General features: G+C 36.7%; 1 protein-coding gene across 4 annotated transcripts in view; it reads right to left on the bottom strand.

The window, feature by feature from the left end:
• Positions 1–244: 244 nt before the first annotated feature.
• Positions 245–23,503, bottom strand: part of Ect2l (epithelial cell transforming 2 like) — a 90,645-nt gene continuing 67,386 nt past the window's right edge. For 3 of the 4 annotated variants that reach the window (XM_078019034.1, XM_078019035.1, XM_078019033.1), the window contains 9 exons: positions 19,888–19,974; positions 16,491–16,705; positions 15,452–15,599; positions 14,209–14,282; positions 13,957–14,113; positions 13,091–13,156; positions 11,513–11,601; positions 3,781–3,953; positions 245–2,388 (listed from right to left, as the gene is read on the bottom strand). In XM_078019034.1, coding sequence (XP_077875160.1) covers positions 2,261–2,388; positions 3,781–3,953; positions 11,513–11,601; positions 13,091–13,156; positions 13,957–14,113; positions 14,209–14,282; positions 15,452–15,599; positions 16,491–16,705; positions 19,888–19,974 — 1,137 coding nt within the window. In that variant the 3' untranslated portion in view covers positions 245–2,260. Of the gene's footprint in view, positions 2,389–3,780; positions 3,954–11,512; positions 11,602–13,090; positions 13,157–13,956; positions 14,114–14,208; positions 14,283–15,451; positions 15,600–16,490; positions 16,706–19,887; positions 19,975–23,503 lie in introns of those variants that run through there. The other variant, XM_078019036.1, reaches the window with a different exon arrangement.

Genomic DNA, 23,503 nt, shown 5'->3' on the forward strand with positions numbered 1-23,503 from the left:
TTAAGTATCTCTTTTTTTTTTTTTTTTTAATTTCAACAATAAAAGGGTCAGGATGACTTTTTCTGGAGGGTATATTGTGTTTGTTGGCATATCCCACCTCTGCTCTTTTGCAGCATCAGGAAAATATAATATTGGTCCATCATATTTATATGGCAAAACCACATACAGATTTGATTGACAGTATGGGCTCAAGCAAACACTCAGAAACCTTTGCAATAAGGAAATAAGGAAAACAAAAATAAACTTGATTTATCCTTTTAGGTTTAATATTTTATATAAAACATCTGTATTCTGTAAAAAAAAAAAAAAAAAAAAAAAAAACCTTTAAAATGAGTTTTCTATTTAATTTTTACTTTTACTTCAAAGAACTATGTTGGATAAGATAGTTTTTACCAGAAGCTAAGTTACTGAGCGGAGTCCTCCTATCTGCAATATTCTACTTTCTTAAATACATTCTTCAAGCAATGTTTACATATCAGTTTGGGGGTCAGGTAATACTTTTCCTTGTCATATTTTGACCAGTTCATCAGAGACTTAAAATCTTTCAGCAGCAATCATAGAAACTTATGAGCTGTCTATGAAGATGGACCTTTTCAATTGTCCCTTCAAGGTAAAGGAAAACTCTGAAACCACTCCATAAATACTGCCCATTCAGAAACATCGCCGTGTCTATTTTACATGATTGATACTGTCAACTTTTTTAGAAGTTATTACTGAGATTATTTTAAATTAATGTGCTTCTAAATTTCCAAGGATATCAGTTATAGAAGAAATGGAAATTCCTTAAGATTTCTTGTTTACCTTTCACTATCTTGTCACTTGTTCTTTTTGCCATATAGATAGGTTTTCCTATTACAGGTTTCTGGAGTATACCCTATTTGGGATGATATACTGTCTTACAATTTGTTTTATATCATATATTGGGATCACATGTGTAAATTTGCATTCTTGCTAACAACAGATATTCTCTTTAAAGTTATTCTGTTGAATCATAGATGTTAAACTACAGGGCTATATCATAATAGAATCATAAGTGTGATTTCACACTAACAAAACAGTACATACGTATTTTAACTTTTGTATATTTTTAATAAGAATTTAAAATTTTAAGAATTAGAAGGAATTAGTTTCATTGGTTAACCCAGGATAAAAATCCTAAACTATACTAGTAAATTTTATTACTTTATCAAGCAAAAAGGAATTTGGCAACTAAAGCTTCCAAGATTATATAATTTTCATTTATCATTAAGTAGACATAAATATTACTACTATATACATCAGCTAAAGTTTCCAGGTGGCCCCAAGTTATAACCTTTATTAGCTAAACATGCTAATAAAGGCTTTAAAGGCCAAGGAAACTTCTATTTTGCTGTTTCTTTGTTTTAAACAGAGCTGTCTTAATTTATTTGTTTTTATTAAGCTAAGTCCCATTACAGGCAGTTTCACTAGGTTTCCATCTATTTTTGTTTCTTAAAAATGGCTTATTTTTCAGTGGCCTTCTAATTTGACAATATCAACAGTATTTTTAAACCTCCTTATTTGGATATTCTAAGTTTTGCAGCAAAAAAAAAAACTAAATACAAAAAAAAATCTAGTGCTTTGTAATGGTACTTTTTTATGTTTGCTAGAGGATTACATTCATATTAAGGATGTAATTGACAAGTGTTTTAGAAAGTTGTCACTTATATTTCTTATGTATTTTTAATCAGTAATTGTTCTATGAAAATTTTAAAGATTGCAAATCAACAAATTAAGCTTTTTAGAATGATCATTTAAACTTTTCTTTCTAGTGTTTTTTCTTTAGATGATTAAAAAAAACTTTGCACAATATGCTTGTTCTCTTAGGACTCATTATATCAGTCAAATTATTTTAAATAATGTCCAGGAAAAATAACTACCAAAAGAAATGGTTCAAAATTTTAGACTGATTGTTCTTATGTTATACATGACTGTGTTATAAAAGCCTCTTTTTTTTTTTTTTTTTTTTTTTTTTTTGTGGGGGTGGTGGTACTGGGGATTGAATCCAAAACCTTGTGCATGAGAGGCAAGCACTCTACCAATAGAGCTATCCCCAGCCTCACAAAACTTATTATAGATAATGAAGTTCAAAAGTTGGAAAGAACCTTATGGTTCTCATCTTCTCATCATCCACAACAGATAATCATTCTGCTTTTTACTGGATACCCTGAACAGAAGAACAACATTGTCTGTCTTTGCCAGGGAGAATTGGCACCCCTGATGTTTTCTTCCAAGTCCAGTCTCACTTGTTCATACTGCTTTTGATCGCATTTTGGAGTACTGACAACCATAGGAATTTGTCATCCTCCACCTCAGTAGCACAAATCCATTCACATTTTGGACCTTGAAGAATAAATGCATTCTTGACATCTGTGAAAGCATTTGAGGTACACAAATTATTCTTTACAGTAACAAAAAGAGAAAATGTTTTAAATTTCAAGGACCAAGTCATCTTTGAAACCTAAAATTAAGGGTTCAACACAAACACAAGCCTAGTTTAGAATATAACTTCCTGAAATTAATGATTAAATATGTCATAATCTAAAATAATCTTTATAATTAGCAATTATTTGAAAGACTAAATGGTAGATGATGTGGTATTCTTTAATTCCTTAATCTCAGTCACTCCATAAAGAACTGGAATTGATAAAGATCTTTACTAATAGTTACTATAATTAGACATGCTGAGAGCTAGACCTAGTCAACTTTGTTATGAGGTGCCAGTGACAAAGCCAGGTACTGTACTTAATTCAGTGCCTGCCCACTGTTAGGTTACATAACAGTGTCACAGAGTATAGTTGATTATCATGAAAGGAAATGAACTGAAGAAAAGAAACATGTTTCATACAGTAACCATGCACTATGATTATGGGTACCAACCCTTTTTACCTTCAGATACTTTCTAGGTAGAAATATTTATTCCTACACTTGGCATTCTTTTTTCCCTAAGGCTCAGATTTAGAATGGGGCTGAAGCTATTGAGAAATAGTTTTTTTATTCAGGTTAATTTTTTCTCTAAGATCTTGATTCCTGCTTTAACATAACTCCTCTCTTTACATGCATTGGAAAATATTGGAATGAGAGAGTTACATTTAAATTGGCCTAATAAGTATAGGAAAGAGATTGGTCCTTTTAAGCTTGAGAAGTAGAGTGCAGGATGATTACTGAAAGTAGGCATAACAGGTTAAGTAAGATTTCTTTTTTGTGATTTCCACTGGAATTAGTATAGATAAAATATTCAAATTACTAAGCAGCCTATGCAATTTTGTTAACTCCTTTATAGAAAAACTCCCAACTTCAATGGGAATTTTAGGAAGAAAAGGTACAATACAAGTTTGTAATAGCTATGTAGTCCTAATAGAATAAAGAAGTAATAGAGGAAAATCTAAGGTAGTATTTTAAGTCTCTAACATCTTCAGACATTACAGCACAGTGGTTAAGAACTCTAGCTCTGAACTCAAAACTCTCAAACGAATTCAGGATGATGTGGGGTCTTGCCTCCCTTTGTGATTTTGAAAGCTCTGTTCCTGATATCTAGGGGACTTGTCTGATAATGCCAACATTCCCTTTTTTTTTTTTTTTTTGCCATTTTAGAGAGAGATGAAAGTTTAACAAAATTCTAATGTTTAGGGAATTATTTGCAAGCTAGCAAATTGTAACTAACTCCAGTCCTTTTCCTGCTAAAAGGAAAACAGTCCTTTTCTGTTTTAATAGTTGATGAACTTTATAAAGATATTTGCTCTTAAAGGAATAAATACATACACTTGGAATCTGGAATATCTTCTATTAGTAACCTGTGAAGGGCCACTGATGCAATGAACTGGTAGGTTGTTTTTGAAGTCCTTTCAAATGGAGTGTAAGATATGTCCCGGCTAGAAACAAGCAGTGCATCATTGAAGAGGAAGAAGCTGAGATCACGAATTTGTTCATAGAGCCTGTGTTAAAATGGAGATGGGGAGAGTTTTCATATATGCATATATGTGCTTTGTTAAACAGTTATTAAGCCTCTTTAATAAGTCCTAGTTAAGACTTTGACCCCACTCTAGACTTTTCAAGTGCACATCACGTTCACAGTAAAATTTTCCTTCTGATGTGATTATTTCCCACTGTCTCTCAGACCAATATTGGGAGCCATCAAGTTACTGGATGGAGTCGTTCATAATCAGTATGGGAAAAATAAACATTGAATTTTCGCTCCTTTACGAAGAATCATATTATGGTTCTTTGTTTTGTTTTGAGATTATAGTTCCTTTTATTTTCTTCATTTTACAAAGCATGTAGTTTTTTAATTTTTTATTCTAATTTGTTATATGACAGCAGAATGCATTATAATATTACACATATAGAGCACAATTCTTCATATCTTTGGTTGTATGTAAAGTATATTCACACCATTCGTGACTTCATACATGTACTTAGAGTAATGATGTCCATCTCATTCCACCATCTTTTTTACCCTCACGCCCCCTCCCTTCCTCTCCCACCCCTTTGCCCTATCTATAGAGTTCATCTAATCCTCCCATGCTCCCCCTCCCAAACCCTGCTATGAATCAGCCTCCTTATATCAGAAAACATTCGGCATTTGATTTTTTGGGATTGGCTAACTTCACTTGGCATTATCTTCTTATTATGATTCTCTTTTTAAACTTGTTTAGTATTTTGTGCCAGGCATATTTGGGCAATGAGAGAGAAATAAGTTTTTGTTTTGTCTCTTAGGGAAACATGAGTGTGGCACAAGGTGTTTTTAAGTAGAGGGGAAAGAAACATTTAAATACTAGGTAGAAGTAAGTTTTTCATTTTGATTGGAGAGAAATTGATCAGCATGCAAGGTAAAAGAGAGTTCTTCATTTTTACTGGGGGTTACTAACATGGTCAGCTGTAGGCTATGTTTATCAAGAAGCAAAATTTGGTGTCCTTAGCCAGTTATACTTTTTAAATTTTTTTAATTGTAGATGGACACAATACCTTTATTTTTATTTATGCTTTTATTTTTATGTGGTGCTGAGGATTGAACCCAGTATCTCAACCATGCTAGGCAAAAATTGTACCTCTGAGCCACAACACCATCCCCCAGTTATGCTCTTTGATTTCTGTTGTTGGAGCAGTTCATTGGTGGGTCTCACTGTGCTCCAGTGTGGGTTGTCCTGTGAGAGTACACTAACAGAGCATCATACTTGAGAGGAGCTCAGGGACCCAAACCTCTCTCCATAGCTCCCATGCCCCTCCCATTCAGGAATGGCTACATGAAGAAAGCTAAATGTTTGGGGTTTTAAAATATATTTTTTAATTGTAAATGGACACAGTATTTTTATGTGGTGTTGAGATTCAAACCCACTACCTCACACATGCAACGCAAACACTCTATCACTGAGCCACGACCTAGCCCAAAACCTAAATGTTTTAATAGAGAATATAATTATTTTATGACTGTCAAGCAACCCTTGGGAATTTAATGAAGGGAGTCAATTTGTGTATGCTTATTCAAGGGAAGTCTCATTCTTTATCTTCAGTATTAATTTCTAAATTGTCCATGTAGAGCATACATTTTTATAGAAATTTTTAAGTGACACCAGTCTTGCAGTTGGTTCTTATTTAATGTACAAATATGCTTTTTCTCCTCACTTTTTCCATTGTGCTGGCTCACTCCTCCCTCTATTCATGTGACCCAACTTTCCAACCCAATGCATATCCTTCAATTTCTTTGTATTGCTCAGGTAATCACGCATGTATACACACATCTATTTACAGGGAAATTTCCATTATTTTACAAAAATGCCAATATTATTCCCCACTTTTTTTTTCTTTTCTGCTTTTCTCAGCAATGAAAATCATTTTGATCTAACTGCTTGGTTTTAATTCATTCTTTTTTAATAGCTAAATAGTACTTAATGGTGTGAATGGACTTATTTATTTCCACTACAGATGGACATTTTTATCTTGTTTAGAAGCTTTGGTCCTCTTCCCCCTTGCCACCAACTAATTCCTAGTTCCTTTCACATAAACAAATTCCTTACATTTGCTGTTAATTTCTATCAGATAGGAATCCCAAGAGTATGGATTAGTCCCAAGATAGATTAGTCAAATGAGTTCTGTACTTGCATTAAAGAATTCCAGGTTCTCCATGACACCTGCATAAGACCGCATTTCTAGTAAGCTCCCTTGTGTTGCTGATTCTGCTGACCTACAGGCCAGCCACAGTTTGAGAAGTAAGGCATTTAAGTCATTTATTAATTATAACCATATGTAAGAGCTGAGCAAAGGACTACATCCAGGAGTTAAAATTCCAGGGAATACTATAGTTTAAGTTTCAGCTATTTGTACAGTATTAAGGAAGTATGAGGTTTGTGGGTGTGTGGATAGACAGAAACAGTAGTATTCCAGCTCCTTGAGCCAGCTATTCCTTTCAAACTTTTACTTTCTGTCTTTGGTTATCCCAGCCACTCAGGAGGCGGAGGCAAGAAGAATCACGTTTCAGGCCAGCCTAGGCAATCTAGCAAAACCCTGTCTCATAATAACAGATAAAAAAGGGTTAGGGATGAGGCTCAGTGGAAAAGCCCTTTTGCATGAGACCATGAGACCCTGTGTTCAATCCCAGTACCCAATACAAAGTTTTATACATATTTAAATATATATATATAATTTTAATCTAGAAAAAGTTTTTTAAGAGCCATTTACTAAATTAAGCCCCTCAAACTCTCCAACAATTTTCATCCATCGACAAAAAGCACCAAAAGGTTTTTTTAAAGTTTTAAGAACTTTTAAATATGCAAAAGCAAATAATTTGACCTTTAATATCAACCTAATGGAGCAAGTAGAGTGGAAATTACAAATCCTATGGAATGTTTCAGAATGCTACCAATGCTTACACTCAGAATCAACTCTAAGGTTAGGGGATTTGCTTTTTCCCTGAATTTTGACAGGATTTCTTTGCTCAGCTATAAATAATGAATGACTCAGGAAAATGGAACACAGTTACTCTAGTGTAAATTCTTAACTCCATTCTAGAAGTGCTGTGTTATTATTGCATTAACTAGACCACACCGGAAGACATAAAGTACCTAACTCCTATAATACATAAAACTTTAAAAGAAATTTTCAGGATGAAAGCTTTAGCAGGAATGGACAACAGCTTCTACTGTGAGCTGATCTGAGCAGAACAGTTGACAGCTAGCATCTGTACCACTGACTGGGGGATCACAATAGCTCTTGGGTCCCTAGAGTAGGACTCTTCAGAACCAAGAGTCTAATGTCTGCAAAAAGTCTGGGTGTTTCCCTTTCTCCAATGCATAGTTGCCCTGGTAAATAACCACACTTAAAAAGATTAACAAACTTAAAATCATATATATGAAGATTGGTGTTTCTGAAAAAAAAGTTATAAGAGTTCCAAGATACATAATACACTATAAAAGCTAAATATAATCTAAAACTAGTTTATGTCCACAATGGAAAAAATATCTTCTGAAATTTCTAGCGCTTTATATGACTATGACTTCCGTCTCTATTCCAGAGGAAGTTTTTTGTTTAGAATGCAAACATTTACCCATTCTTTCAGTGTCAATTATTTGTTTAGTACTTGCTGCTACGTTGGTAAATTTATTATGAGGAAGGCTCAGTTCATCTTTCCATCTGCCTATGATCTGTGGAGACAGCCTGTTCATTGAGAGACTAGGTTGTGAATTCCTGACCAGCCTTTAATAGTTCTGTGACCTCAGGCAACTTATTGAAGTTGGATTCTCCAGGATCCTGTCCTACCTGCCTCACCAAGAGATTGTAATGAATTTATCAAGTAGAATAGTTAAATACATGGTAAACTTTAAAGCCTTATATTCCTGTCAGTGCTATACCTATAAGCATAATGTATTTGCTTTAAGTAAAAATCTCTGATGGAAATCATGGGAATGGCAATTCTTTTTATCTTATGTGATTTTCTAAAATGACAGAAAACAAGATTGCAGGCTAAATATTGTGCAATATTTTAGAATATAAGCCTATTTGCAGTTATTTAATTTCAAATGTTAATGTGAAGTTACATGTTTATTGGAAAATAGTATAAATGTAATCAGAAAAAGTGCCTACTTGAATATAAATGTACCACACAGAGTGTAAAATAATTTAGTATTATCTTTATCTCCTTAAATGTACTCTTATCTCTTGTTCAAGACAAGTCTAAATTCTATTAATCAAGACTTCCAGTTTCCAAATGACATGTAAAGGGCTTGGAAGTTGTCTTTCCTAACCTCATAACAAAAAATAAATGGGAAAAAACCCTCAGAATTGACAACTCTTCTCAGATCTACCAGAGAACTGAGGTCACAGAGTTAACCACCACCCCAAAAGCTGGATAGACCAATACAATCTTAAACCAACTACTGGTAGAGCCAGTATCAAACACTTAAAGGCTCATTGACTAACTACAGGAGATTGAGTGTGGAGAGAAAAGAGAAGGAGAAAACATCAGGGGTTCCCCCACTGGTCTGAGTTTTACCCACAGGTTCTTACGATGAAGGACAGAGAAAAATCCCCTTATTCTTCCCCAGGGCAGATGAAAAGTAGCCATTTTGAAATATGTCCAGAGAGTTCTGTTCTCCTTAACCAAGTCCTGCCCCCAAGGAGAACTTTTAACAGAACTTAACTAACTTGGGTTTTACCAAAATCTAACCATTGCAGGAAAAGGAGAGTATCGAACTCTAGCCCTCTCTATCCTTCATGCCTCATCTTAGTGTTGAAAAAATGCTGAGAAGCACTTACGAAGGTCACATCTCAGGCAATAGGCTCATTAAAAGACTGAACACTGGTCATAGAAGTACAGAATGCTTTCCCTTACTTTACTACCATATCAATAGTACCCTCTATAATACAGCTGACAGAACCACAAGGGTCAGACCTTATTTAGATCTTCCAGGAAATCCAAAAACAATAGGAGAGACCAAAATAAGGACACTAGGGAAAATTGCAAACTCTGACCTCAACCCAGTAAACACAGCCTACCTCCTCGCCAAATAAACTAAAACCTCACACTAAAAAGGCCTATTTAGCCCAGTTCCTTTTGCTGATACTTTGTGTCTGTCCTTTAACAAAACATTATAAGGCATCCTAAGAGGCCAAAAACAGATTGAAAAAAGGCCAAGTATCAGAACCAGACTCAGAGAAGGTAGAGATATTGAAATTTTTAAACTATGATTAATATATTAAGGGATCTAATAGGAAAAGCAGACCACATGGAAGAAGAGAGGGGTCATGTAAACAGAAATTTTTAAAAGAAAGTTAAAAAGAAATATTAAAAATAAAATCATAAATGAAGAATGCCTTTCTTTAGTGGGCTTATCAGTAGACTGGACACAGCTGAGTTAAGAATTAGTATATTTGAAGATATGTCAATAGAAACTTTCCAAACGGAAAAAGAAAAAAAACCAGATTGGAGAAGAAAGGAACAGAATATCCAAGTAATGAGTACATTTCAAAACACATGTGTGTAATGGGAATAGTAAATGGAGATGAGAATGGAACAAGAAATATTTGGAGTAATAATGGCTGAAATTTCCAAAATTATTGACAGCAAAACACAAGCCTAGGAAGCTCAGAGAATACTAAGCAGAATAAATCCCAAAAAATCTATATCTACACATAATACACTCTTAACTTCAGAAAACAAAGAGAAAACCTTGAAAGAATCCAAAGAACAACAAAACACCTATTTATAGAGGAACAAGGATAATGATTATACTTCTCTTTGGAATTATTCCATCATGAAGTGAATGGAGTGAAATAAGTATTAAAAAAAAATCTCCAACCTAGAATTACATAGCCTGCAAAATTTTCCTTCAAACATGAAGTAGAAGTAAGAATTTCTCAAACCAAAATTGAGGCAATTAATTGCCAGTAGACCTGTTTTGCAAGAAATGTTAAAGGAGGTTCTGCAGATAGAAGGAAAACAATACAGAAACTTGGAAAGGAAGTGCTCAAGAAGGAACACATGAAGGTCAAATAATAACCCAAACTGGAACAATTCCTGGCATGTGTCCTACCACAGCAGTTTAGAATTGCTGCTTTAGGCTCTAGTTTCTATCATTGTAGCTCTTTGCTAGTGTCACTAGCCAAAAACAGCACAAAAGAAACAAAAATACTGATAATGAGACACTACTGTATAATTTGATTTTCACTAACGATCTGCTCAAGGTGGAAATAGAGGTAAATATTTCTTCCATCTACACCAGGGCTCTATGCTTTTGGAAAATGGTTGCTGAAATATTCATTGAAAGAAATCAGTTTTTTACCTTTATTGCAATGGGATCATTTGGTCACTTGGGTCTTCTTTCAATAGAAAAATGACCATCCTTGAGAAGTTCTGCTTAATTATGTGCTAGGTCATTATCTTTGCTATTAATACTGGAAAATAGTTTTTTTAATATATTTTTAGTTATCAATGGACCTTTAATTTATTTACTCATATGTGGTGCTGAGAATCCAACCCAGTGCCTCACACATGCTAGGCAAGCACTCTACCACTGAGCTCAGTTTGATAGTTTTCTAAAGCAGAGATAAACAAACTATAAACCAATACCTGTTTTTGTAAATAACGATTTATTGGAACAAAGCCATACATATCCATTTATATATTGTTTATGAATAGCATACATTTTTTGTATTATATCATTTATGTTAGGGTTTTTTGCTACAATGACAAAGGTAGGTCATTGCCACAGAGATCATTTGGCCAGCAAATCCTAAATATTTACTCTCTGAACCTTTACAGGAAAGAACTTGTCCATCTTGTTCTAAAGGAGGAATGGAACACTAATTTATGGACATTGGCCTTCTTGCACTACTCTGAGCACTGTGCAAACTACATGTGGTGAAGTTGTTGTTGTTGTTGTTGTTGTTGTTATTATTTTGGTACTAGGGATTGAACTCCTGGGCACTCAATCACTGAGCCACATCCCTAGCCCTTTTTTGTATTTTATTTAGAGATAGGGTCTCACTGAATTGCCTATAGTCTCACAAAGTTGCTAAGGCTGGCTTTGAACTCGAGATCCTCCTTCCTCAAGCCACTGGGATCACAGGTGTGTGCCACTGCGCTCTGCTAGGTGAAGTCATTTTTAATACCAGCCTCAACAACTATCTGAGGATAATAAGATGTTCCCCTCTTTTGTATAGTTGAGCAGATGATTGGTGCGCAATCCATAAAACTTGAATCTTCTCTCAATAGGAAAGTAACCAACCTCTAGAAGTTCTGCTTCTATGGAGTTTGTGGTCTTGGTTGAGACAATTTATTTTCTCCCATCTGTCCAAGAATTGCATAGAACTTATGCAAGATTAAATAGAGTACCTTGCACTACATCAGAGGGGGTGTATGTAGCTTCTTTGTTCAATGCAAAGATTTATCACACACCTATAGTATGTCAGGCACAGTAACTGAAGGCCACAGATGTGAAATGAATAACAGCCACCAGCACTTATGGTCTTCACAGCCTTAGGGGAATTAACTGCTGCTTACCTTAAAGAGAAACTTATCTCCTCATCACAGCAGTGGAGTTGGACTACATCTTGGACCCTAATCAGGTATCTGTTTATTTCAAATTGAGTCTATAAAGTCAAAAAATTAGAAGCATGTATAAACATTTTAAAACAAATATCATCACTGCAGAACCATTTTATATACCAGAACATGAAGTGTTGACTAGAACTTGGTTCAGTTTTGAAAAAGTGAATATTTTCATTGTTTATAAAACAGGCTTTCCTTAGAAAGACCACAATTGACAATAAAAACTTATTTGGGGATGTTGTCAAAGTTTTCAAACTACCAAAATTGGGCTGGGATTGTGGCTCATCGGTAGAGTGCTTGCCTAGCATAGGCGGGACCCGGGTTCCATCCTCAGCACCACATAAAAATAAAGGCGTTTTGTTGTGTCCATCTACACCTAAAAAAAAAAAAAAAAAAAAAAAAAAACTACCAAAATTATTTTTTGTAAACAATTTTATAGTATCAAAAACAAAGTGAAGGAGGAAGATTAAAAGGAAATTAGTAAGAAAAAGAAGCATGGGGCTGGGGTTGTGACTCAGTGGTAGATCATTTGCCTCACATGCTTGAGGAACTGGGTTCAATCCTCAACACCACGTAAAAATAAATAAAATAAAGATATTGAATCCATCTTTAAAATATCTTTTAAAAAAAGAAAAGAAAAGGAGGCAAATGAAATGCTACAAATTAAAATTTCAGGCCTTTGTATTGATCTCTTGATCATGAGAATAGTATCTTGGTATGTACAGTGAGTCAGAGATGAAGTTCTAGAGACTCTCTGACTTGCAAAAATTTGGGCTTTTGCTGTTCAACCAACTCTTTTCTTTCCATGCAGATTGAAATAATGACAAAAACTCTATCTAGCTCCCCCTGTTTGACCAAATAAAAATCATTTCTTCAATCCACTGATACTTCAACACAATTCACATAGGGAGCTCCTACTGAATGCCAGACACGGGAAGACAAGTGAATCAGTTCACACATGGTGGCTCTCCCAGCTGTATAAATAGAGGGTCTCGGTAACATGTGTCAGGGATGGTCCAGGGCTGTGAAAGAAGGAAACAGCTCACAGCTGGAAATGTTAGGGAAACTGCATGGAGAAGAGAATGATTGATCCTGGTTTTTAAAGGATGAATAGCATTTATCCAGTAGACTAGGAAAGGAAGGCAATTTCAAAGAAGAGTTTGTACAAAGAACAAATGCAAGTCAAATGAAGAAAGGCTACACTACCAGAGAATGGCAAGTACATTTGTGGTGTGATCCTTAGTAGGTAAGAGAAGGCAGGAGGACAAGTTGATAGTCAAGAGATAATAGCTAACCATAAATAAGGACCCAAGACTGCAGAAAAGTGGTGGGATAGGGCCAAGGTCACGTGTGCCTCTTCTCATGGAGCATGGCTACAGATAAGGAAGATGTGAAATGTGAGAGGTTGCAGTGAGCCCCAGCAGCCGCAGATGTTCCATACATTAGCTACAGTGGGATCTTTATGTCTTCTGCCAAAGATGAGATTATACTCATGAGCAAAGAATACAGAAAGTACATCAGAATACTTACAGGGCACCCCCAGATGATTCTCTGTATGTCTGACAGCTGCTCCTTCATTCTGATGTTTTCTTTCATCTAGAAAACAAACTGATTTTAGACCAACTAAAATTGGGACATTTTTAATCCTAAAAGAAATGGATTAAAATATTTTTGTGGCAGTTGGTGCAGGGTTTGATACTTTACTACAATAAAAACTTCAATTTTCTGTACCTGCTGTTTTAAAATAGTGTTTTATTTTTTAAACAAATTTTAATATGTAGTTGGACACAATGCCTTTATTTTATTTATTTGTTTTTATGTGGTGCTGAGGATCGAACCTAGGGCCTCACATGCTAGGTGAGTGCCCTATCACTGAACCACAACCCCAGCCCCATAAAACAGTGTTTTAAAAGGTAAGTAACATTACTATTTATGAAAGCATCCTCAGGGCTTTGATATGGTAACAGGAGTAACAGGTTATATTCAGCCCAGATTCCTATGTGGTAGGCACAATCGATGATGATGTCTTTCAGATTGATTTCTGTACTTACTGAAGCAGGAAAACTAATTAATACCTTAAAAAGTAATTTCAGAATCAAAGGATTATACACATCATTCTTTCTTTTTGTTATCAAGAAAATAAAAATTTCAAACTTTCATTTTAGTAAAGATTTTATTGTCATTGTACAGCTCTCTGAAAACATTCTATTCCATGTTGCTTGGGTTAGGATCGATGCCCTTAGTGTTCAAAACCATTGAATACAAATATCTATTTAGTATTTGAAAGAACCAAAGACTACAAGAACACCACAGAAGAGAAGATATCTCAGGATCTTTGAGAGTGCCACAAAAGCATTGTGACATTTGTGAAAGACAGATGCTTATCAGCAACGAACCTGATCTATATAACCTTTGTATTTTTTGATTTGGCCAATTGCAGTAGTCAGGTCCCCTCGGTCAATGTGTTCCGCAGCAGTATGAAGCCTCAGAGCATAGAGAAGATTCACATATTCGTCAAATCTCCGAGATGGGAACAAAAGCAGCTCCGGCAGGCTGTATGAGGCACAGAGAAGGGAGCCTGGTCTCTGCTTGAAAATTGAGGAGTACCCTGTCCTTGGGACCCAACTGTGCTCTCCCTTGGAACTCACCTCAGCATTTTAGTAACAGTGCTCTTATCATGCCTCTTCAGGAAAGCTCGGAATGCTGGTGTCATTTCTCTGCACTAGAAGGGAACAATTGTCAAAACCTTTCTGTATAAGACAGCTTCAAAGCCTTCTGTTCCACCTGGTGAGTGACGACCTATGGAACACTCCAAGCAGGACAACATCTCTATCTATTCCAAGTACTAAAGGCACCCCCAGTGTCTCCTAATATATTAAGCAGAGTATCTTAATAATATCATAGATCTAGCCCTAGCCATTGAACTTAATCAATAAGACAAATAATAATAGACTTTTCAACGGGCCTGGATTAGAAAGAGAATAAATCGACATTGTCAAGTTAACTTCTTTCATCTTTAGCTTTCTCATCTGTAAAATGGATCTCACACCTAATTTAGGATGAGAGGGATAATTCTATCAATAAAGTACCTGTCATGCAGTAGAGGTTATTTCATTGTAGTAAGAACTTGATTAATAATAATAGTCACTTTTAATACTGCTATTAATCATGTTTTCATAATATTAAAAAGCATTCCACTATATTTAATATATGTTTTTAGATGTATTAATTCATCTCCATTATGCAGCCATGAACTTACCTCCTTCCACTCAGTAGTTACATGTCTAAATGATGTCAGCAGTGCTAATTTCTAAAAATTCTGATTTCGATAATTATAGCTAACAATTATTGAATATATACATATACACTATACTAGTGGAGCAGGTCTCATTATTAAACATAACCAACTATAAAAATTTTGGCACCAGTTTGTTTCTGATAACATGTGTCTCTGCTCCAATTCTTGTCCTCAAGATCAGATCTATGGATCAGATCTATGAAATTGCCTTATTCAAGTGCACTTTTGTCCAAAGAGCTGAACTCATCCGAGCCATATGGGATTGGGCTGGAGAGTAGAATCAAAGCTCACAGTCTTTCTTCTACCTAATTGTTGAACATTCTCCTGTAACTGAGCCACAGGGAGCCAGGTAAGATGTAATGGGCAGTGTGTATGAGGATTAGTTCAGTTCAACCTAGATAATACTGTGTGTAAAGCACTGTCCTAGCTCTTTGTCAGGGTCCCTGTCCTCAGAGAGCTCACAGGACAGGAGAGAAGACCTAGGAGAGAAAGGCAGAGAAGCAGCCCTTCTTGTTAACTCTGGTCCTTTGGATTGCATTCAGTGCAAGCATAGGAGGTCTAATCAAAGGATGGATGACGAGTCAACCATTTACCTTCTCGATGGTTTTCAGAACAACAGGGTAATTATTGAAGAAATTGGTGTATGTGTTCAACTGGCCTCCAAACTTTATGAATATTTCCCCCACACAGTGGGCTGAGCTCCATTCCTGTAGTCTGTCTCTTAGGTTATCTAGAAACTGCCTGCAATATGGGGAAAATGTAATCGTGAATATAAGCCCATGATAGCTTGCAGACTTAATTGTTGCTAGTGTAGACTTTTGCGGCCTAGTCTTTTATGACGGTACTTGATTTTGATCAAGAACTTTTTTCTTAACATAGAGCAACGGAGATTTGAAGTAGGGGTAAGGGTGTAAGAAAGTAGGCAGGCTGTGGAAGGTCCCCCTCTTTGTCCTAATTCCTGGAGTCAGAACCCAGGCTAGCTTCAATACAGCTGCCCCTGAATGTCCCACCTTCAGGGAACAACAACAGCTTAGACAGCTCCAACTCTAAGCACCATATGTCCCTGGGCCTCTAAGGTAGTCTCTCCCAGCTGTCCCAGGTCTTGAAAACTGGCAGAGGCCTCGCCAACCTCTTCATTTCATGGCGACTGGGGCCTATAGAGGGTGGACAACTGGTCCCAAGTTACCTAAAGAGTCACTGTCAGAGCAGCATATGCTCAATTTTCTTACTTTACAACAGGTAGAGTCACTGTTCTCTCTCAGGTTATATACATGAAGCACATGTTATTAAACTGATCTGTCTTGGGATTTCTGGGTAAAGTTCCCTATTACGTTGAGCCTGTTAAGTTCTTCTGCTCCTCTCTCCCTGATCTATTAAGACTTGATGATTAAGAATGACTCCACCCAGCTCTCTTTCTGGTTGTCTTTTGTGCAAATATTCTTCTGATACAGAAAGCCCCAGCACTGGACTCTATCTTTGCACCTAGCCTGGACCCAGGGAGGAATGATCACTTCCAATTGCAGCCCAGAGAGTGACGTGCTGAGGAGCCCTCCCCTCTGCAAGATGATCATTGTACCCAGGAGGAGCAGAGAAAGAGGTTCTGTACAGCTCTTGAGACAAAATGTGATTTACCTGTTGAGATTTAAAATCTGCAGAATATCAGAGAAAATTATCTGTATGTTTGCAGCACTCAGAATCGCTCTGTTTGATGCCAGTGCTGCTCTCAGTGGTCTCACATAAACATCCCGCACAATTTCCAGCATCTGCACATACTTTCTCTCACTCTGTAAGAGTTCCCTGGCAGCACTAGTTCGCTTATCTGCTGAGTCTCTCTGCAGCTTTCTCTCCTGCAGAAAGGCATTAAGAACTCATAGGAAAAGCATCATGACTCCAGCCCTCAAGAAGCCCTAGGAAGGGGCCAACACTAAGAACAATGAGCATGCATCCTAATTGTTTCTGTGGAGTGGTTTAAGATTGAGAGACTACACTGTTTAATGAAGTAAGGAAAGTCTACAAGGAACCATGGGGTTTGTCGGAGTCCAATTTGACAGACAAATCTTCTCAGTTGCACCTAGAGGCTGAAGCTGCAGCAGATGGGAGGTGTCTCCTAAAAAAGGGAAACTGCTCTTCTCCAGAGGGAGTACTGTTCTCACAGGGCAAGAGCACTTCCTCAGCTGGCAGATGCCACTGGGCTTCACCACATCCCACTACTAAAGCAGTGTAGGTTTCCCTGTTCTTTCAGCTTCCACTTTCCATTGCTTTATTAAGCATACAGTAAGTAGGGTATATACACAAGCTTCCTCCTCCTCCTCCTTTCCCCTCCTCTCCTCTTCCTTATCCTCTTTTTTAATTTGAATTTTTTTGTTTGTTTTAATTAATTATACATGACAGTAGAATGCCTTTATGCACTTTGATATACATAGATGGGATATAATTTCTCTCCTCTCTTTTACTAAATGGGAAAAGGTATGTTTTGATTGACATCAAGTAGAGATGGAATGGGAGAAAAGCCCCTTTCTCCATGAGTAGCATATTCCTTCAGCTCTCACCTTTATATTATAGTAAATTATTTTGTTCTTACTGTTTTAACAAAACAACAACAAATCCTTGTATACCTTGTTCTAGTGGAGAATTTTAATGTTTTTCATTTATTGTTGTAAAACCAAGAACAATTTTGTAACTTTTTTTCCTACATAACTCTTACATGTAGAATAATCTATCTTTCAGTAGGAATAGATTACTCTTAAAAATGAATACTAAATAGCTCATTGATTATGGTTTAAACAAACTTCTTGTTTAAAATTGAAAACAATAGTAGATGGGGTAGAGAGAGAAGATGGGAGGGGAGGGGAGGGGGGATAGTAGGGGATAGGAAAGGTAGCAGAATACAACAATTACTAATTGGGCATTATGTAAAATTGTGGATGTGTAACCAACGTGATTCTGCAATCTGCATTTGGGGTAAAATTGGGAGTTCATAACCCACTTCAATCTAATGAATGAAATATGATATGTCAAGAGCTTTGTAATGTTGTGAACAACCAATAAAAAAAAGAAATAAAAAAAATAAAATGAAAAACAAAATATGACAATATGAAGTGTAAGGCTATGTGGTCTTCACTAAGATGAGCCAACCATAATTTTAAGAACTAAAACTAAAATATATAAAGTAATTTTTTTTAAACAAAATGAGAAAACGCATTCTCTTTGAAATACTATAAAAACACTGCTCTGCTGGGCATGGTAGTTAGGTAATCCTAGTGACTCCAGAGGTTGGGGTAGGAGAATTAAAAGTTTGAGACCAGCCTCAGCAACTTAGCAAGGCTGTAAGTAACTTAGTGAAACTCTGTCTCAAAGTTGAAAAAAAAATTTTTTTTGAAGTCTGGGGATACAACCACAAGAATAGGATCCTAATTAGAATAAGTTATGTTCATGTATGTATAATATGCCAAAATACATTCTACTATCATGTATATCTAAAAAGAACAAATTTAAAAAATAAAAAGACTAGGGATGTGTCTCAATGATTAACCATCCCTGGGTCCAATTCCCCATACCAAAAAACCAAAAATCAAACAAACAAAAAACACTACTCTTGGTTACTTAAGTTTTATGTTTCAAACACATGGTCTGTGTGTAACATCTATTTAGACATATCTAATAAATTAAAAAATACATCTGCATCTCAATCAGCAGTTGGTTTGCAACCCTATGTTATATTTTTATGTATATTTACATATGTATATTATTTTAAATATTGGCATTATTAAACATTTACAATCATTGTGGCTTAAAGTGTCACTGCCAAACCTATTTCAAAGCTGTTGTCAGATGTTCTTTCCACAAGTCTTCTTTTGTTTTTTCCCAGTTTTCTGACCTTAGGGAATTCATTTAACTTTTCTAATTCTAGTTTTTCATTTCTAAAAAATGTGGCTATTAACATTTACTCTACAGGATTTTGAGAATGAAATATGATAACAAATGGGTACATGTGTTGAAGAATAAAAATGATATGTACATGCCACATATCCAGCAGGACAGGACCTCTAAGTTTATGCAACTTCTTTTATGTACTCTGCCTGTTTTACCCCAAAGGACAAAGCCCTAAACATTACATTGATTACAGTCAACATATGAAGTCAAACCACAAGTTGGTGGATCAGTTAGAAACTGTGTATTTCCATTTATCCGTTTCTTTAAATGATATCTGTTATGATTTGGATATGAGGTATCCCCAAAAAGTTTGTGTGTGAGACAAGGCAAGAATGTTCAGAGGTGGGACTGGGGATATAGCTCAGCTGGTAGAGTGCTTGCCTTGCATGCACAAGGTCCTGGGTTCAATCCCTGGCACCACACACACACACACATACACACACACACACACACACAGTTCAGAGATAAATGATTGAATTATAAGAGTTCTGACCTAATCAGTAGATTGATTAACTGGTGGTAACTTTAAGCAGGGAGGGTGTGGCTGGAGGTCACTGGGAGCATGCCTTTGGAATTAGTATTTTGTCCCTGAGGAGTAGAGTCTTATCTCTGCTTTTGGTTGCCATGTCCTGAGCTGCTTTCCTCTACCATTACCTTCTGCCATGATGTTCTGCCTCACCCGCCAACCAAGAGCTATAGAGTAGGCCAACTAGGGACCTGAACTTCTGAGACTGTGAACCAAAATGAAGTTTTCCTCCTCTAAGTTATTTTTGTCAGGTGTTTTGGTCACAGTGATGCAAAGCTGACTAAAAGAACCTCTAGTATTGGAAAATCATGGTGGCACATACAGATTGGTTTTCTTTAAAGATATTCTTCTGCTTTCTCTTTTTGGCTCAACTTCTTTTCAGTGCAGGGCTTAATTAAGGGGAGGAAAAATTTACCAGCTGGATTCCCCTCAATTATACTTAGTGTTTTTTTCTTTACTTCATAAGGGAAATGTTCAAGGACAACAGAGGACTAATCAGAATAAAGACGGAAGCTTCACTGTCAGGAGTAAAACAAATGGGAAATTCACATTATGTTATTACTAACTTACCAGCTTAAGGAGCACTTCAAAATCCAGATCACTTTTGTTGAGACTTGATTCTGTGTCCTGAGAGTTGTCTTCTATAATGTTTCTTTCCTGAAGATTAAATGGAACTTGATTATTTGGAGGTGAGCCTTGGGATCTCTGGAAAGGCAGTACTCTGCTCTAAGAGACATTCGGAAGCTCTCTGCCCTAACCACAATTCCCTAGTGAGAGCCTGACAAATGTATTGCCTCTCTTAATTTAAAATTTGTGTTTGAAAAAACATATACCCTTTAGCTTCCTTTCAATGACTTTCTACTTGGGAAACTAAAGTCATTGAACCTCATTCCCCCAGAAAGTAGTGGGGGTGTTTTGTCCTGAATTCAGGGGCTCCTTTCTGGCGCAGAGAATTGCACATATCTTGGGCAACAGGCTTCTGCTTCAGTGCTGCTGTCACTTCACAGTAGGGGATAAGTAGGTTAGCTCAGTTTTAAGATGCCAGAAGGAAAATAACACAACACTTTATAAAATTCACCCTTTTTTTCAACTAATGCAAACGTGTCATAAACAATTTGCATCCCCTTTCCAGACTTGTCCATTTCCACATTTAAATATGGCTTAATTCTTTCTTCACTTTTCCTTGTCAATTGTTCTTCTTGTGACCTCCTTACAAATTAGCACATTAAATTTACCCTCCCCCACATGCCTGCAGCATCCCAGGGCTCATTCTAGCTAAGAAACCAGTGGACCTGTATTTAATTTGAGAAATAATCATGACAAATGGTTATTATTGTTGCCCTTCCTAGTCAAAAATAAACGTACCAGGGCTGACTCTGCTAATGTCCAGGCAAGAAAAACATCAATTTGTTCCCAAGTTGCTTTTGTCTTACTCGGGCAAAAGTGAATTTTTTATTTCATAGCTACAGGGTTCCTTATGGCAGCCTGAATTCTTTGTGAGGGAACCCTGGGCCCTGGACTGCAGCCACCAGCTCTCTTCTTATTTTGCATGATATGCCACCTGAACCTGGCACTTGTCTACTCAGAGAGTCTTTCAGTCATTTCCTTTGTCCTCCCCATGTGTGGTGACCTGTGCCAGTCTGGTATGTATTTACGCTTTCACTGGGGGATTATGCCCCCGCCACCACCCTGTGTGCACAGTGAGGCTTTGTTCCACTTCTGGCTCAGCAGCAGCTATTTTTCTTTAAATATAAATTGTTCTTTGAGGATAGGGAAATGATTTGGTGTGGTAATTTTGTTTAAACCAAAAATAACAACTTCTCTCATTTTATATTTTAAGTTATAATTATTAGGAATTTTAGAGTCTATTTTTAAAATGAATATGCTACCCCTTATTTTGTTTTTTAGGGATGAAATCAGAGGCAGTAGCATAGGCAACCAACTTTGCAAATATATAAGAAAGTCATTATTTTGTGTTGGTGGGCCTTTTCCTTGGCTCTCTCCAGGACCTATAGGACTACCATAAGAAATAAGCTCACAGGGCTGGGCCTCCATCATATAACAGTAATTTTCCTCTAGGATAGAGTGCAAGCAGGCAGTGTGTTTTCCAGTCATTCTAGACTTGGCTAATGCTTTTCCAAGAAGACACTCTGCTGCCTGCACCAGGGACCAGAAATAGTTGTGGAAATGACAGGTAGAGTTCAGGAATAACTATGATTCTGGCTGCATGACCATCACCAAGGTTGCATCGTTTAGGGTAAACACCACAGGCCCACAAGAACCAGAAGTAACTGCTGATTGGACATCAAGATGACAATGGATAGATGGATGGATAGGTGGATATATAGATAGAGAGATGGATAGATAGATAATAGATTGGTAACAGAATAGATAGGTGAACTAGGAAGATGATAGGTAGATAGAGAGGGAATAAAGAAAGGAGGGAAAGAAAAAGACATATGGAGTCCTGAATTTGACAAACAGCCCTGTTACAGAGGACTTAGGAGAGGTTCTTGAACAAACAATCATCTTAGAGAAGCTACTATTTCTACTCCTATGGCTGAAAGTTTGGGTGCTCTTTGGTAAAAAGAGCCAGGTTTAAAAACACACCCCAAGATGTAAAGAAAGTCAGATTCTCTATTTTAACCTAAGACAGCACTTATGTTTAAATTATTTTTTTTCCCTCTAAAGAGTGCCCAAGTTTATTTCATAAACCTTTGAACAACATATTAAATGTTAAATAATAAAAACAAAATGAGAATCTAACACATATTATTTCTAACTTGACATTAAAAAAAAAGAAAAGCTATTAAAGAGATTCTCAAGTGTCAGGGTGATCCTTTTTGGTGCAGTTTTATTACAGGCAGATGACATAAGGAGAGTAACCTGATTTCCAGCAACAGACAGCTCTAAGCCCACACTTCATGCATTATTTTATTAACATGACTAGATGTTTCAGTCAACAGTAGGTTGACAAGACTTGACTCCAGTGTGGATTTTATTTGGCAGAAGAAATTTAAGAAAGATCAAAGAGGAAAGCATCTTTGAAAGGAATTGTTCTGGTGACCATTGCTGTAGGTGTAGAGATTCCACAAGTAGTTCTCCCAGTAGTTAGGTCTTTAACATGTAAAAGTGACACTTCAGAGGAGGAAGCATGTACAGATTCGTCCCTACTGCTTTCTTCAAGTTTGCCTGCTTCATAGGCAGGTATTATTGGGTTGGTATCGGGTACAAGAAACTCCAATAAAGTTTCCAGGGAGTCAGGATCACCCAAGTCTCATAAGGACTTTGAGAGAATTTGAAACCTGTGTGATACAGTCACATGTGGATCATGTGAACGGAGGCAAAATGAGTAGGATTATTTTTAAATGGCTTTCCCAGGCTGAAAGATAGATACAGACTAAACACACACCCAAATCTCAGAGAGGTGGCTGCCCTGACAAGGCAAAAGCAGCAGCCTCTGAGAAGTGGAAAAGGGGGTGTGCATGAATGGTCCGCCCTGGTGTGTCTCCCAGCCTGCACATTCTGTTAACCACCACCACTTACCATCTGCTATGCTGCTGTCAGCCACTCACAGAGACTGTGTCTCATTGAGCTCTCTATTCCCAGAATCTAGCATAGCACCCAGCAAATGGATAGCTGCTGTAATTATTAGGAAACTGAACTGAAAAGAAGGGAGTTGTTCTCTGCCTAAGAAGTGGTCTAGGAGTATTTCCTGAAAAAAAACATACTTAGCCTGGGCAGTGGGCCAGCAGAGGTCCATCCTAACAAGAGTTTAGAGATCCTGCAATATGTTTATTTATGACTCCTCTCAGGGAGATGATTGGGTTTGGGAAGAATAAGGAATTTGGTGGGGAACAGAGGTGACTCAATCTCAATTGGGTGGGTTTTAATAATTGAAATCTTTTGTTTTGCTAAGTCAGTCCAAGGCACCTTAGCAAGAGGGGACACTTCCTTGCAATCCTCCATGTCTGCTGGCACTAAGCTATCCTTGAACAAAGCACTGACAAATACTTTCAGAATATTGGGTTAATAAAGCAACAGATGATTCACCTACTAGGGAAATCCTCACATCTATTCCTACTAACAGTCTAAATGGCAAGTTTGTGTTGTGGGACTTAGGCCTTCAGATACCAAAGATGGGTGACTTTTCTTTGAACATAAAAACGGTTCTAATATAACCTTT

This window comes from Ictidomys tridecemlineatus, chromosome 8, assembly GCF_052094955.1.
Source record: "Ictidomys tridecemlineatus isolate mIctTri1 chromosome 8, mIctTri1.hap1, whole genome shotgun sequence".
In the NCBI taxonomy this organism is placed as follows: Eukaryota; Metazoa; Chordata; class Mammalia; order Rodentia; family Sciuridae; genus Ictidomys; species Ictidomys tridecemlineatus.